General features: G+C 37.2%; 2 protein-coding genes across 7 annotated transcripts in view; both read left to right on the plus strand.

Moving 5' to 3' along the window:
- The first annotated feature begins 241 nt into the window (after nucleotides 1-241).
- On the plus strand, nucleotides 242-11192 carry rbm44 (RNA binding motif protein 44). Of its 4 annotated transcripts, none has more exons than XM_083536842.1 (18): nucleotides 242-321; nucleotides 4660-4714; nucleotides 4790-4896; nucleotides 5005-5079; nucleotides 5176-5236; nucleotides 5330-5460; nucleotides 5541-6571; nucleotides 6669-6730; nucleotides 7012-7194; nucleotides 7277-7442; nucleotides 7556-7602; nucleotides 7690-7792; nucleotides 8032-8143; nucleotides 9351-9482; nucleotides 9559-9629; nucleotides 9752-9822; nucleotides 9952-10165; nucleotides 10303-11192. In XM_083536842.1, the coding sequence occupies exons 1-18, from the start codon at nucleotides 291-293 to the stop codon at nucleotides 10570-10572; spliced, it is 2922 nt and encodes a 973-aa protein (XP_083392968.1). In that variant the 5' UTR covers nucleotides 242-290; the 3' UTR covers nucleotides 10573-11192. The 4 variants fall into 4 exon arrangements, 3 of the variants coding, with proteins under 3 accessions (XP_083392968.1, XP_083392967.1, XP_083392969.1); XM_083536841.1 differs by lacking the exon at nucleotides 242-321 and adding an exon at nucleotides 2857-3073; XR_014532722.1 differs by lacking the exons at nucleotides 242-321; nucleotides 9559-9629 and adding an exon at nucleotides 2857-3073 and having other exon boundaries at nucleotides 9667-9822; nucleotides 10303-10932.
- Nucleotides 11193-12737: 1545 nt separating this feature from the next.
- The window catches only part of itgb5 (integrin, beta 5), a 31726-nt gene continuing 27907 nt past the window's right edge, over nucleotides 12738-16556 (plus strand). Inside the window, exons 1-5 of one of the 3 annotated variants that reach the window (XM_083535995.1) lie at nucleotides 12738-12901; nucleotides 13384-13473; nucleotides 13622-13707; nucleotides 14538-14745; nucleotides 14872-15121. In XM_083535995.1, the coding sequence (XP_083392121.1) occupies nucleotides 13389-13473; nucleotides 13622-13707; nucleotides 14538-14745; nucleotides 14872-15121 (629 nt within the window). In that variant the 5' untranslated portion in view covers nucleotides 12738-12901; nucleotides 13384-13388. Of the gene's footprint in view, nucleotides 12902-12923; nucleotides 13474-13621; nucleotides 13708-14537; nucleotides 14746-14871; nucleotides 15122-16556 lie in introns of those variants that run through there. The other 2 variants (XM_083535994.1, XM_083535996.1) reach the window with 2 other exon arrangements.

A 16556-nucleotide genomic window follows, 5' to 3' on the forward strand; every position in this document is an offset into this window, starting at 1 on the left:
GAAAGGCAGCTTATAAAAATATAGTGGCCCATCACATGTAATCATGACTTTTTATTCTGCATAACAGTGATTACAAACTTTCAAATAATTTCTTTAATAGAAGAAAACCGATTAGTGACTCCTGACTTGACACTAGAAATAAGGCTTATGATGTTTACAGAGGCTACTGCTGATTGCAGGGTGAATAGTACTGATTGTATGTTTATGTTTAAGCCCCCCCTGCTGGTCACACCGCAGTATTACGTAAACGGTTTTCGCGTTTTAAATAAATTGTGTACCTGCTGGTTACCATGGAGAGTAAGAATGAATGCCAAAACTTTGGTAATTATGTCAAATTTCGTATTATATATTACATAAATATGAGGTAAAATACAATCTGCATTTATGTAGCTTAATTAAGCAAACAAATAACAACTGAAGGCGATGGCTAAGTAACATACCTAGATAGCAAAAGATAAATGTCTCGTGATGACTAGTGTGTGCGCGCACACGCGCGCACACACACACACACGTGCATCGCAATAAATTAGATTGTCGTGGAAAAGTTCATTTATTTCAGTAATTTATCTCAACTTGTAAAACTTGTGTATTAAATAAATTCACTGCACACAGACTGAAGTAGTTTAAGTCTTTTGTGATGATTTTGGCTCACATTTAACAAAAACCCACCAATTCATTTAACAAATTAGGGGCTGATTTTGCTTTAATTACTGCCTTATTTCAGCATGACATGGTGATCAGTCTGTGGCACTGCTGAGGTGGTATAGAGCCCAGGTTTCTTTGACAGTGGCCTTCAGCTCATCTGCATTTTTTCGGTCTCTTGTTTCTCATTTTCCTCTTGACAATACGCCATAGATTCTCAATGGTGTTCAGGTCTGGCGAGTTTGCTGGCCAGTCAAGCACACCAACATCATGGTCATTTAACCAACTTTTGGTGCTTTTGGCAGTGTGGGCTGGGCCAAATCCTGCTGGAAAATTAAATCAGCATCTTTAAAAAGCTGCGCCGCAGAAGGAAGCATGAAGTGCTCTAAAAATGTATTGGTAAACAGGTACAGTGACTTTGGTTTTCAAAAAACACAGTGCACCAACACCAGCAGATGACATTGTACCCCAAATCATCACAGACTGTGGAAACTTAACACTGGAATTCAAGTAACTTGGGCTATGAGCTTCTCCATCCTTCTTCCAGACTCTAGGACCTTGGTTTCCAAATGAAATACAAAACTTGCTCTCGTCAGAAAAGAGGACTTTGGACCACTGGGCAACAGTCCAGTTCCTCTTCTCTTGAGCCCAGGTAAGAGGCTTCTGACGCTGTATGTGGTTCAGGAGTGGCTTAACAAGAGAAATAAGTGTGGCTAAATTCTGTGACACATCTGTGTGTGGTGGCTCTTGATGCCTTACCCCCAGCCTCAGTCCATTCCTTGTGAAGTCCACCCAAATTCTTCAATCGATTTTGCTTGACAAGCCTGTCAAGGCTGCGGTTTGGTTGTGCACCTTTTTCTTCCACAGTTTTTCCTTTCACTCAACTTTCTGTTAACATGCTTGGATACAGCACTCTGTGAACAGCCAGCTTGTTTGGCAATGAATGTTTGTGTCCTCACCTCCATGTGAAGGGTATCAATGCTAGTCTTCTGGACAACTGTCAGATCAGCAGTCTTCCCCATGATTGTGTAGCCTAGTGAACCAAACTGAGAAACCATTTTGAAGCCTCAGGGAACCTTTGCAGGTGTTTTGAGTTAATTAGCTGATTGGCATGTCACCATAATCTAATTTTTTGAGATTGGGAAATGTGACGGTGAATTAGTGGGTTTTTGTTAAATGTAAGCCAAAATCTTCACAATTAAAAGAACCAAAGACTTAAACTACTTCAGTCTGTGTGCACTTAATTTATTTAATACACGAGTTTCACAATTTGAGTTGAATTACTGAAATAAATGAACTTTTCCAGGATATTCTAATTTGAGATGCACCTATATATATATATATATATATATATATATATATATATATATATATATATATATATATATATATATATATATATGTGTATGTGTGTGAGATAGTATTATGAATGTGATAAAATATGATTTTTTTTTTAAGCATATGAAATGCTAAGACATTTTACCATTATCCAAAGATCAATATCAAGGCCCCTGTATTGTAGATGGTAAAGTTTAATGTCAGATTATTATCAGACAGAGCTAGTAGATATTTTTCTATTTTCTATTCTAAACTACAGCTGCACTTATTACAAAATGTTTAAATATAAACACAAAAATGGCTTGGACTTGAAGGAATAAAGTTCACACTCACCATCCCTCACCAGATTTGTCTTTACTTACTTACTTTCTTTATACTAAACCCTTCATTTTATTCTGTACATAACTGATGTATCCATTATCCTCCTGCTTTCCATCACCACCCTGTCATTCTGTATTTCTTATTATTTACACTGCTTATTTTTTATTCTATTTATCTACATTGCACATTTTTCTGTACTTGTTATTCATCCTCTAAAACTGATGCTTTTTTTGTTAACAATCGTGTTAATAAATATTTAGAAATTATAACTGAAACTGAGCAAAAGAGAAAAAATTTTATTTACATTTGATGCTCACCATTTAGTGATCTACATGCAAATGGATGGTCAGGAACCCATTTCGTCCGCCACTTCCAGGAAGAAATATAAATACTCAATCACTGTAAACTTTCTACCTTAAAAAAAAAAAACTCAGTGATACTTTTAAGGTCAAAGCTGCCTGAGGACATTAAATTCTCTAAATTGCTGGATGATTCTGATTGGTCAAAAATGTGACCAGGTCGCGTGCACGTGCATAAGCAGGGGACCAATGAAAGCTGCGTGGAGATTGAGGCAGTTAATACCAGCAGCATTTCTCAAACTTTGAGTCTATTTATAAGAATATTTGTTTCATTGGGTCAAATGCCTTGTAGACCATGTGGTGTTCTCCTTCCGTTATGGTACCAGTGTATTTAGAGCCAAGCGCGCGCAGGGTAATGTGGCCCGTTATACCGTTTGAGCAGCACGTTTGGTTTGCTACTAACGACACGGTCGGTAAGTTTTTTTTTCAATTACCAAACTAAATTAAACTGCTCACTGTCTTTGCATTGTGGTATTGCATTGATTAAACCTAACTGTAAAGTATATTAAGTGAAAAAATATTTTATTCAAACCATGTACAGTGGAACTCGGTTATGTCGATGTCCTAGGGGGTCGCCAAAAACCGTCGAGATAACCGATGATCGAGATAAACAAAAATCAAATGGCGGCAATATATTAACGTGCTTGAAATTTCTTTATGTACATGATGTGCGTTAATAAATGAGAATGTGCATGCACGTGTTTTTGTAGGGGTTTTTTTACACAACAGCGTTGCCGCGATTTGTTTGATGAAGGCATGCTATAAAAATGTACATACATGTTTGTTTACACCAAAAGGCATATGTACACCAACTAACAGCAGATATTTACCAGTATACAATACAAACCACCGTCGATTCTCAGAACAAACCTTTTATATTCTCAAACAGTGCAAACACAAAGATCGCTCACAAAATCACAAAAAAACGTGCGGGGTGTAGTTCGTTCTTACAAAAAGCTAAACAGTGTCAACATTAAATTCTCGAGTCATTTCACTCCGACACACAGCTCTGAAAAGTGTCCTACACCTGTAGCATCTGTCAGGCTTGATTTCTCCGCCACTTCCGCGAGTTTTTCTGCGGCTGCACTGTGCCGTCTCACTACCGTATTTTCGCGTATATAAGATGCATCCTGTGTGAGGGGTATGTAAAACTTTCTATAAGACGCGTCTTATATACGCGAAAATACGGTAGTGAGATGGTGACGTGGCAAAAGCCGGCGATTGGTCATTGGGATCGAGATAACCGACGTTAAGTGGTTGTGAGTTAACCGAGGTCGAGATAAGTGGGTTCGACTGTACTTTTAATAAAAGTAGAGATACGGTAGGTAAAATATTACACCAGTAAAAGTGCTCCTATTAAACTTGTGTAAAAGTACAAAAGTCTTTTTTTTCCCTTCCCCCTTCAAATGTACTCCAGTACTATAATTTTTGCCTATAATGTCCTGTTATCATTTTATCACAAGTCTTAGCTTAATCAACTCTTTTTATGTGAACAGACACTTCTGCTACTCTTTGCACAACAATCTGTTACTAGAATATTAATGAGTCAAACACTGATATCTTTTAATATTTTCATGAACCCAAAACCTTCATTTCAACTGTTTCAGAAAAATCACACAAATAAGGCCATGGGTGTTATGGCAAGTTAGATTCAGGAGTTTCTTTATTCCTCTCAAAATGTTCTGCTCTATACATTTTTTTTTTTCAGCATCAGTTCTCTATGTGGAACTGATGCTGAACTGTATGATGCTAAGTAGATGCCACAAAGTTGTAAAGTTAATCTCACCAAATGGAAATACTTCAGTAAAGTACAAATGCATGAAAAAGCTACTTAAGTACAGTAACATCAATTCACTTAGTTACTGTCCACCACCGATAGTCACCCTCAATAATGAACACATTTACTATTATATATTCAATGTAATTAATCATTTGTTCATCACCAGTTAATTTACACTTAGTGAACAGACTAATCTTTTCTAATGTTTTTTATTTCTAGAGTATCAGGAGCATTGCCTGTCTGTTGACAACGGAAGGAAATTTTTGTTGTGCAAGTTAGTTTTTACTTTTTTTTTTATTCTTTAATATCTGTTATACATTCCAATTTTTATTAAATTCACTTTTTCTAGGTCTGTGTATGATCTTGTGAAAATCAGCCACTTCATGGAGTTGAATGATCCAAAGTTGCTTGGCTGGTATTTCTCCTTACCTGCAGACGACAGGAAACTAATGCAAGGTATGGCCATGTTTTTATTTGCATTTAATATAAAGCCGGTAAGAGGAAAAAAAAAAACATATTTTTCATTAAATGTGATCCAAATTCTACCCTACCTACGTTTTACAGAAGAAGGAGGGCTTCATCAATTTTTGAAACAACATCCCGCTCTTGAAGTACATGGACATATTGTTCATTTAAAACGTAATTATCCTGAACCAATGAATCAGATCAATGAAAATAATTAACATTTTTTCAGTTAAGCAGATTGTTCACTGTTTTTGTTTCATTTCCTTTTAGAGCTTGGCTTAGGAAATTGCCAAACCTTTCAAGCACCTGAAATTTCCATGAATCTTGATGGGTACTTTCATATTTTGTTGAAAAACTTGCACATACTGTGCTAAAGGGAATTATGGGATTTAATTTGCTTGTCATTTCTATAATGTTTCTCTAGATCACAACGGGTTACATTTTATGACATGTTGCAGTGTGCAAATTGTGGCACAAGTTGTCCATCTGGTGCTAAAAAGTGCAGATGCTGTAACACTCTGTTGCTAAACCCAGAAGAAAACGTTTGCATATCTGGTAAGATATGTTTGATCTGCTATCTGCTTGATTTCTAGTCCAGATTGGTGTAGGGTAAATTTATTTTTTTCCATGTGCAGAGGATGAAAAGACACTTCAGCTGCTACCAAGCAGTGTACGAGAGGAGCTAAATCTCATAAAAGCCAAAAGACATGTCAGTAAAAATGATTCACTGAGTTCTCAGCAGCTGAATGGCATTCAGAGGACCTCCAATAATTTGTCTACCACCCAAAGCAATCTTTTAAACAGATTCCAGCAAACAGAGCATCCAAGGATGAACGCTAGTGATGGCCAGCATTTTTGTCAAATGTGGGAGGAACAAGTGTCCTGTAAAGTGCAGGATATCAGATTGTTTAAAGATTCTTCAGCACAAGCAAGCATTTCACTTGACAGGGAACTTGAGATGCAAGACCAAAATCCAAGTAGTGATTATGACCAGGTATCCCTGTTACCAGACACCAATTCAGGTATTCCCAATTTAGAAAAGGAGACTCTGCCTGAATTTTACAGTTTCAATAGCACCACAATGGAGCACACATCTGCACAGTTGTGTGACGTCACGGACACCTCTATGATGGCTACTGAAAGCAGCATTGAGGCATTTATCGGTGATGAGCCTGCAGACTGTGGCGCAGACAAAAGTACGTTCCATGATTCAGTATCAACCTTCAGCAACTCCTCAGAGTGGACTGATCTCACAGAAGATTGCCATAGTCTCAGTAATGAGGATGAACCAGAATGTGAGGCAGAGAAGTTTCATAGTGTGATTGTTGAAGAAGCCTCAAGTTCAACTGACTGTATTCCATGCAATAATCCCAGCTGTTCTTCTGCCAGCCCGAATGAGCTAAATGTTAAAACCACAACATCGTGTGAGGTCTCTCCTTTTCCCCCCAATGTGAGCCAAGCTGTGGATGTCAGCACTGAGTTTAGAGTTTGTTTTACAGCCACCCGGGCAACAGAAATCACTGAGGACTTCTTTGTGAAGCATTGCCAAGATGATTCCACTGACGGTGACTCGTGTCCTGTTAACCAGGCGACAATTCATACACTCACTTCAGACAAAAACACTGTTACTGATGTCTACATGTCTGACTTGGATGCTATTTGTGAGGTAATGTAGCTTACGTATTATTATTACTACTATTATTATGTATTTTGGGTGATGTAGTACTTACTTGCTAAAACACTAAAATCTCTTTCTTGTCTAGGAATTTGGGAAATTCCAAATGATTGAAGAAGAGCTAATGCATTTAAAAGAAGAAATGGCAAGGTTACTGACTGAACTGAGCTAACTGACTGGTCTAAAATGATTTATTTTATGCTCAAATTAAGATATTTTATTTTTTTGCAAGATAATTTTAGTTAAGCAGTCTATGTGATTTATTTGTTGAAATTCGACTTGATTGTGGTCCAAGTCATAAATGAAAATAAAATAATTACACGTTTGTTCTTAGATTGTAGTGGAAATGTGACCCACTAAATATTTTGAGCAAAAATCAGAATAGTTGCTTGTAAAATCACTACCTAAATTCTTTGATATGCATGATCCAGATCTGGTCCTGACAATGTAGGAGGGCCCAGGAGTGAACAACAGAACGGTATTTGTGGATGTGGTGCCATTTCACGTGCTAAATGGGCCGAGTTGCGTCTACTGGCTCTGCAGTTTGCCATGTGCCAGCAACATTGCTGGAGGCGCTTCCACACATCACCACAGGGTGAAACTTCACTTCAGAGGTATAGAACAGAACTTCAAGTGATGTCTCTATGAGGAAAGGATTTGCTTGTCATTCTATTAAGTGTTTTTGTCTTTATGCAGAATCGAAGCACTGCCTGATTCAATGTCGCAGACCCTGATTATCTTAGAGGACAATTACCTCAAGATGAAGAGGAAGATACTGGAAGGTGTTCCTTTGGATAATCTCAAGCCTCTTACTGTGGACACTAAGAGATTAACAACTGTAACATGCTACAGACCATCTTTGGTATACTTTTTGCAAAGGGCTAAGTAAAAAAAAACATACAAGGATGCATTAAATTTGATTACATTTTCTTTTTTTTCTTTTTTTTCCTCTTTTTTTTTTTTTTTTTTTTTTAGATTTATGAGACTTTGATAGGTGACCGTCTGCCTGAGCTTTCTTTCAAGTAAGTTTTCTTTACTGTGGAGATAATCAGTGATTGAAATTGCATGTGAAAACTTGTTTCATATTTTACATTAATTGTTGATGTCAGAAGGCCCAGTGTTCAAGATGAAGGTCAGACTAACCAAGCTGATGTGTTGAAAATTAACATCACAGGTGGAGGACACCTCAGCAAGAATTTAACAAATTCTCAGGTAAAAATGAAAGTGTGTATGAAATATTTAGCGAAAAATGTTTTTCGAGCAAAGCATTTGTGCAGACATTTAAGTCTTTAATATGAGATTTAACAATGATATGCTGATGACTGTGAAAGGTATACATTTACCTATTACTTATGGGAACCTTGTGAGTTACAGTTAATTTGAGTGTATACTAACATGAGAAAATATCTAAATCCTAAAACGTTCTTAGAATTACTGATTTTCCTTCTCAGGGACAGACATTGTGTGATTCTGCCACATTGTCTAAAACTGCCAGCAGTGAAAGAAGTAGAGATGTGCCTGCCTCCAGCCAACAATCAGCAGACTCAATTGATACCAAGCTTTGTAAGTAGCATTACAAACCAATTGCCATGCAATATAAACTGGTATAGACACTCCCTGTGCACTTTATTTGGAACACATGTACACATTCATTTATGCAGTTATGCAGTCAGCCTGATCCTGTGGCCACAGTGGGATGTATAAAATCATATAGATACAGCACAGCAGCTTTGGTTAATGTTCATCAAAGTGGTCAGATGGGGGGGATGATGTCTATGTAGCATGATTGTTGGTGCTGGTTGGGGGCTTTTGGTATTTTTAAAACTGAATTCATGAATACAACAGTCTATAAAATTTACTCGCAATGTTACAATAAAAGAAATTGAGAAGCAGTTCTGCAAAACAGAAGTGCTTTGTTCATGAGATGAGGCACAATGGTCCGAACTGACAGAAAGGCTATAGTCTATTGCGTGTATCGCTGCTCCCCCTCTGAGAAAATTTGTCACACTAAATTTAGATAGACTTAATAGAGCCACACGGTCGACAGTCAGAGCAGAGTGCAGCGTTCCAAGATGCAGAAATGGGAACTCAAAGGTTATGGGAAACATTCATTCTTTTATAAAGCAGAGAGCCTTTGGAACACTCTTCCAAATGAAATTATTTCATGTACAAACTATAGCACATTTACATGCCTGACCAAACAGTGGCTTTGAACAAAGCAAACTTGTAAGCACTGTGCATTGTCCCTGATTAAATAAACTCATTCATTCATAGTAACTCTAATAAATACCCTGTGCAAGTGTCACACAAGGTACAAACTTGAGGAAGAAGGGCTACAATATTAGAAGTGGGCACAGGTTCATTAAAACTGGAAAGTCATACTAGAAAATATTTGCTGTGTCTGCTGAATCAGGTTTTCTGATGAGACACACGGATAGAAGGGTCAACATTTAGCACCAATCTCCTGATTTCATGGACTCAACCTGCCTTATGACAACAGTTTTATCTGGTGTAATGTTCTGGAAAATTTTATTTTCATAATTCCTGCCCATTAAATCAAGCTGATTAACAATTTTTAATGTCACAGCCTATTTGTCACAGTGCTTTTTTGTGGAAAAAAATCCCTAACTGCTATTAGCATAATGTATCTTTCTTAAAGTGTTTAAGTGTAGATTCTACCATGTTTCTGCTTTGTGGAATGGTGTTAAAGATCTACAGTGTTACTGCTATCTGGAAAGTTTAAGGTCATTTTATATACACACTGTTTTAGGTACTACTAAAGACATCAACAGCAGTGATGCCTGGTTTGATGCAAAGGAAGAAATTCTATGTGACAGTCAGATTTGTAAAGACAATCAATCAGGGCACATAGAGCGAAGACCCTCGAATCAGCAACAAAAAGGTTATTTAAACAAATAATTTTAAATGTGTTCAAGATTTAAGGCAACTTTTAATAGTTTATTTGCCTTTTGTTGTAGTGGATGCCAGCGGAATGAAAGATCGGTGTTTCTTGCTTTGTGTCTCAAACTTGCCAAACGGTGTTACTGAGGTAAGGATGATTTGCTTACTTAACTTAAATATTCCAGATCATTATGGCACCATTGTGACTGTCAATCATCAGTATGACCTCCAGATGGCAGCACAACTTAATAAATTATTTACTGATTGTAGCATGATCTGCTGCTTTGGTTTGCGAAGTACCATGCCAGTCAAGTGGCCCTTTCCAATTTTAGTAACACTGGGTAAGTGCATAATATTTGCAATATGTGATGTAATGGTTGTATTAACATAAATGAGTAGTGGTTATATTCGAACTGTTGTGTGTTTTTATTTTATTTTATTTTTTTTACTCTATGGTTGTGCTTCTGTAGGGTTGCAATAGTTAGTGTGAGAAATGCCAAGGATCTAGAGGCTGCAGTAGGAGAGATGAATGGCCGATCTATTCAAGGCCACAATCTCCATGTGGAACACATCTACAAGTCGCCTGCAGATCGTCGAGCCACCTGCAAAGAGTCCCACATTCAACTTTCACCAGCTGCCGATAAACCAGGGTTTGCAGGAAAAGGGAATAATAATGTTTCCAGAGTGAGTATAAATCAACACTTTCAAAGATAAGAGAGGCTGAATATTTCCACAATGCATGTATGAGTTTACAATTAATCTCTTACACTTGACTTTAAATACAGTTATCCAGTAACTATTGTATTTAATTTGTTTTAAAGCCACTCGGCTGCAGTCTGGATAAGCTTACCAATATATGCAGTACACCCACTGCATCTGGTACATGTGTGCCACAGCACTATGGCACCATGGGCAGTTTTGATACAATCATGGCCCAGTTATCAGTGAGTCACCCACAAATGGAAAGACAGCGGATCGTCAACGCTTTGCTACAGTTGCAGGCAAAGCATCATGGTGTCCTCAGTGGTCTGCCTCTCAAAGATATAGTGGAAATGACCTCTGAACTTCTCACTCACTCAACCACAAACTGAGCCAGACAAAGGTCACATTCTTCGAGTGTTTGTTTGAGTCTTTTATTTGTTTCTTTGGTTCTGTTTAATTAGCATTTAATTAGTTCAGAAGTAAGTTTGGTTCTTTTGGTGATCTTATGATTGTGGTCGTCGTTTATATGGGTATTTTCAAAAGGTGTTTTGTGGTAAAATGTTTATATTAAGGAAAATGTTATTCCTTTTAAAATAGGTTTACCTAGTTGCAAGTCAAAGGTAGAAAATGGTCTGTTTAACATTTTGTATTAATTGGCCACTTTATTAGGTACTTGACTCATGCAAGTGCTTTTGACAGAAATTAGAATAACAGAAGTCTGAACAATGTAAAAAAAAAAAAAAAAAAAACCTTTTTTTGATTGGCTATACTTAGTTATTCAAGATGTTTCTTTTTTTGTGTGTGTGTACTTTGAGTATGCATGAGGTATATAATTTACACCAAACTGTGTTCAGTGTTTAGTTGGGTTTCAGTATTGTGTGTGTGTGTGTGTGTGTGTGTGTGTGTAGTTGTTCAGAAAAGTTAATCATTAGACAGTTGAGGCTTTTGAAAAGCAAAACCAATTTTCTAATGTTCTGTTCAATTATCAATAAAATCATTTTGTGCCGTCTTGTTTGTTGTATGGTTATTTATTGCATTACTAGACTTTCTACTCACAAATGTGGGAGCATTTGCAAACATGGATAATGAATATTAAAATAATTGGAAGGTGATGGAATTTACACTTGTATTCTTCATTACAGACGCTATAATATGTAGTATTTGTTGTCAAAATGGCTTCACTTCGTAGCGATTCATCTCGTGGAATCAGGACTACTTTCCCGCAGAATTTATCGATACGATTTCCAGTCTGGCCAACAGAGGGCGACAAACGGATACGTTATTTTTCCGTTTTTATTTTACAAATAGATACGTGTAATTTGTGATTCCTACTTATTGGTGTGTATTAAAGACATCTATATACAGTATACACAAACTGGATAGTATGTAATTGTACAGTTGCAGTACAGCCCTAAACATAAACACGCTAAAGTAAGTCTATTAAAAATTCCCTGTTCACCAGCACTGATCAATATAAAAATATGCATATAGACATTTTTAGGGCATACATTATATGGCCAAAAGTATCTGCGATTGTAACAAGAACATGTTTTATCAAACTGCCTAAAAAGAAAGGTCCATAAAAGTATGGTTTATCAAGGCTTTCTTAAGAAAACTGAAGTCCCAAACCTTGACCCCCAACCTCACTGAACGCCTTTGAGTTCTCGTAATGAAGCTGAATTTAAGGTTGTGTATATTTTCTCCAATAATCAATTGCATATTACAGAACAACTAAACTTGATTTTTGTTAATAGTTATATAAATATTTACTTAGAGGGTTTACATCCAGTCCTGACTTGCAATGCACAGCTGAGTACATGTGGAGTTTTATACAAATTGTAAGAATGGCAAAGGGTTTTTTTTTTTTTTTTTTTTTACTTTTCACATAAAATAGAATGGACATAACTTGAAATGGGGAGGATCTAACTGCAAGTGGGAGGGCCTCAGATTCGAGGAACATAACTAAAAGGGAGGGGCATAGTACCATCTGGGAGGAACCTAATATAAAATGGGAGGAACATAACTCCAAGTGGTGGTGGTATAACGCCAGAAGGGATTGAAACAAGAGTTAAGTCCTAATTTATTGATTGATTAATTGATTATTCTAGCTTTGGTCTCCATCCCCAGACTTATCTGATGATAAAACTGCGTTTGAAGGTGCTGTATAGCCACATTTTTTTTAAATAAAAGCTTGTAGTTGCATTCTTTCATTGTTTAAAAACCGACTGATTTGCATCCACTGTCATGAAACTGCAATAAGGCAAATAGCCGCAAAATTTGACAGGTAATAGCGTCCAACATTAATCCTGCAGATTAATCCTGGCTTTAGTGCGTGCTCAATCAGGATCACGTGACCGGCCATTCTTAGTCCACGTAACAGTTGGCTTAAATCCAGAACACTTCTTGTGGGACATGTAGTGCACTAACACAGTGTGTTATTCATCTTTAGCAGTAGGTGGCGTGGCCTAGTTTGAAATAGACTAAAGCATAATATCATTTCATGCCTAGTGCAATATTGAGTTGTTTTATAAAAACACTTTTATAAAAGTCAATCAGTTATGATGGGCTGAGATTCAGTGTGCACGTCAGTAGCAGGGTGTTTGGAGATGTAAATGTGAGATGAGCACCCTGACCACTAGTTTCTAATTAAAACTGTAATCTAATGCATTGCGAGCAGAGGGGTGAAGTCTGGAGCTTGACATGGAACTGTGATGTAATGTGAGCGCCTTCCTCCTCTCCTCTCCCTCTCCCTTTCCTCTCCTCTCCTGTGGAATGGGCGGAGTAAAGGAAAGCAATCTCCAAACTTCTGCAGTGAAACACTCGTAGATTTTGATCTGTGTTTTACGTCCTGTCCTGGTTTCTTTCTCTTCCTTTAAAAGAAAAAAACGCGTTTCACGTGTCCGCGATGTGTTTTGCGCTTGTGTTTGGAAGCGACACGCGGTTACTGTCGCTTGTTTAACATTCATTGGAAATGCAGGACGGGAAGGCGATGAGACGGTATGGATTGAACCCTGTGTGTTACAAAGAACAGTTTCTGTGCGGGTTTGTTCACAGACGGCTCGCCAGTTTGGTCAATTTGGGATGGACCAAGAGAAGATCCCTCCAATAAGTCATCTAAAGGATAACGTTTACTTTCCGTGAATCAACCCGGTGTTGTCTTTTGTACTTTTTCCGATTGTCGCCTTTCTCGACTTTAGTAGCCATCATGTGGAGCTTTCGGCTCTGTGGCCAACCAGCTCTCCTTTTATTACCCGGCATTATCCTGCACATCTGTAGTCACACAGCCAGAGGTGAGCGCGTTCCTTATAATGAAATGATTTCCATATTGTGAAATGATCCACCTGCATTTTGTATCTGTTTGAAAAGTTACTGGAACTTTATCTTCATGACCACCACCAGCCTTCATGTTCTATCATTTATCCTTTGTCCATGATGTAGGTGTTAATGTATGTATCAGTGGCAGTGCCACATCTTGTGAAGAATGTCTCCTGCTTCACCCGAGCTGTGCCTGGTGCTCTCAGGAGGTAAAGCAGAACACAAGTTCACAACATTTTTATAATGCTTCACTTGTAGTAGAGAGACCTTCAGGTAAACAAGTACAACAGTGAACCACTTTAGGAGTTCCTGAGATTTCTGAAGTCATAATTATTTTTAACTGCAAAATCAATTTCACAATTCTACAGTATTTCAATGCAACTCTTTATAATTATGGCTCGTTATTCAAATATGTACAATAATACCGCGGCTTGTTTAGTTGCATTCATGGAGCTTTTGATTCTGCTTGACATTTTCTCCAAACGAACACGATTTTTAAACCTACATGTTACTGAGGTTTAGTCTAAACCAATCTTAGTGCTCAGTCAAACAGGCTAATAACTATAAATCTCAAAAACATAAAAGTTTTCAGAATGGTGGTCTGTGATTTCCACCACTATAACGAAAAAAAAAAAAAAAAAACAATCACAGATTTTGGACCAATTTTGACAATCACTGCTTTTCAATGCATATTTTGTATCTGTAGTATATACTTTCAAAATGTTAACTAATCTAATAAACATTTTAGATTTTTAAATGTTTAAACTTAAGGCCCATTGCTGTACCTTTTGCAGTTTGTCTTAAAGCCTAAATGCAGTTCTACTTTGCAAATATTGGTTATCAAAATATCAGTATTGTATCAGTATGTGATATTCGCTCTGTTCTATCGACTGCTGAAATGGCTGAACTCAGAATATTTGAAATCTTTGAGATGTTAAAGCTATCTTACAAGATTTAATGGTTGCTCAGAAGCTGTCAGTAAGCCTGTTGTACCTCTGCAGCACAAACTAACATCTGTGTTTTTTTTTTTTTAAATCAGAATTTTGGAAGGGGAAGGACATTTATGTCACAATGTGATTTGAGCCAGAACTTGCTGAAAAGGGGCTGCAAGGCTCGTTTTATTGAAAACCCGAGGAGTATTAGTTCCATTCTAAAGAATAAACCCTTGAGCTCCAAAGGCTCCATGTCTGCTCAGTATGATGTCATCCAAATCCAGCCACAGAAGATTTCACTCACTCTGAGGCCGGGTATGGCTTTTGTTTGCAAGTATGGATACATATGGGAATTGCCAAATGTCTAAAGTGTACACTTAAAGGAATATCGCTGCTAGGGGGAAAAAGCTGATCTATTTGTGTGTGTTTAAACTTACTCAGGTCATCTGACCTCATTTGAGGTGCAGGTTCGTCCTGTTGAGGATTATCCTGTTGATCTGTACTACCTGATGGACCTCTCTCTGTCCATGAAGGATGACCTGGATACTATTCGCAACCTGGGAACAAAGCTGGCTGAAGAGATGAAGAAGCTCACAAGTAATTTCCGTCTTGCCTTTGGGACGTTTGTGGATAAGAATTTGTCTCCTTTTTCATACACAGCTCCCAAGTATAAGGAGAACCCCTGCAATGGGTAAGCAATGAGGTCTTCATGAAGCAGCACTAGCTTCTTTGTGATGTTACAAGCTTTTCATTTGTAGTGCTTACCAATTGTGTAGTGTCCTTTTGTTTTCTTTGTGTACATGTAAAAAGCAAGAACATAACTCGATTAACAAAGATCATGTGTTGCAGTTTTTTTCATACTTGTGTATCAGTAAGAATTATGATTCTGGCACTGATTGCCTTTGCTAGATACTGCTAGTGGCTCTGGCCTTACGGCCTTACTGCCTTACTCACTTAACATACTATACAAGACCCACACTCAGTTGGAAATTGCTATAGGAGACTATAACATCCACTTTCCTGCCATTTGAAACTTTAAAAAAAATCTTAAACCACAGTTTCAAAAATGGTATAGACATTGTTTGGAAAGGGAACTAACAATAATTTTCTCAAAGCGAAAGTTCTCCGCATTGGAATTCAACCGAAAGGTTTTTACTGGTCAAGATTTCACAAAAGTCTGGATAAAGAGGGGAGGCAAAAGTTACATTCTAATGCTTAAACATTAGTGTTAAATTTAGACCCTCAGCAGAGAAATGTCCATCAAGTGCAGAAAATAAACCTATACTGCTCTGTCCATTTGTAAGGTTATTTTATGTGTTTGTATAATTGGATCTACCACAACAGGGAACATGCTTCAGAAACCATAGTGGTTCATATTTTTTAAATATTGCTAGTTTGCTATACATTGGCTCTGCTATGAATTCTTTGTCCCACTAAAGTACTTTTGCTGGGCTTAGCATGAGATATCAGTCTGCCAGTTGATGACTTTTACAATACAGCTTTCACACTTGCTCAAATGCATTGAACACATGGTGTGCAGTAAAAACACACTCTAGATCAGCCGTCACTAAATGTGTTTGTTAGTAGGAATAAATGCTGTACACTTAAGCGGTCACATTTTTGTGTGGTTTTAGCATAGAACAAGCTTTATTTTTTTTATTTTTTTTATTTTTTAATCAGTATTGAGTGAGTATTGGGATGATTGACACAATTTTTTAAATTACATGTAACATCACAATACAATCACAAAGGAAAGCTGACAGACTGAGAATTTGTCCCTGAAGGGCAATTACCCTGCTGCCTACATGCATCAGTGCCCATATAGGTTAGTCCTCTATTACTGTTGATTGTAGGTGGCCCTAAATTAGTGACTCAGGGAATGTTAGTTACACCTTTATTTAAAAAACACATTTCTGAATCCCTTCAAAAAGTTTACTCAAAATAGACTATGAACTTGAATATTTACAAATCTGAAAATAAATGTTAAAGGAATATTCCAACGAGAGGGGAAAAAACCCTCTCACACTAATATTTGATGTTAAATGAGTTTCCCTTTCGCCAAGAAATTAATAAAATGCAGAATATTAGCTAAGGCTAACTAACAACTTTATTTGCAATCTTTTAAA

This window comes from Silurus aristotelis (genome assembly GCF_946808225.1).
Source record: "Silurus aristotelis genome assembly, chromosome: 3".
Taxonomy (NCBI): domain Eukaryota; kingdom Metazoa; phylum Chordata; class Actinopteri; order Siluriformes; family Siluridae; genus Silurus; species Silurus aristotelis.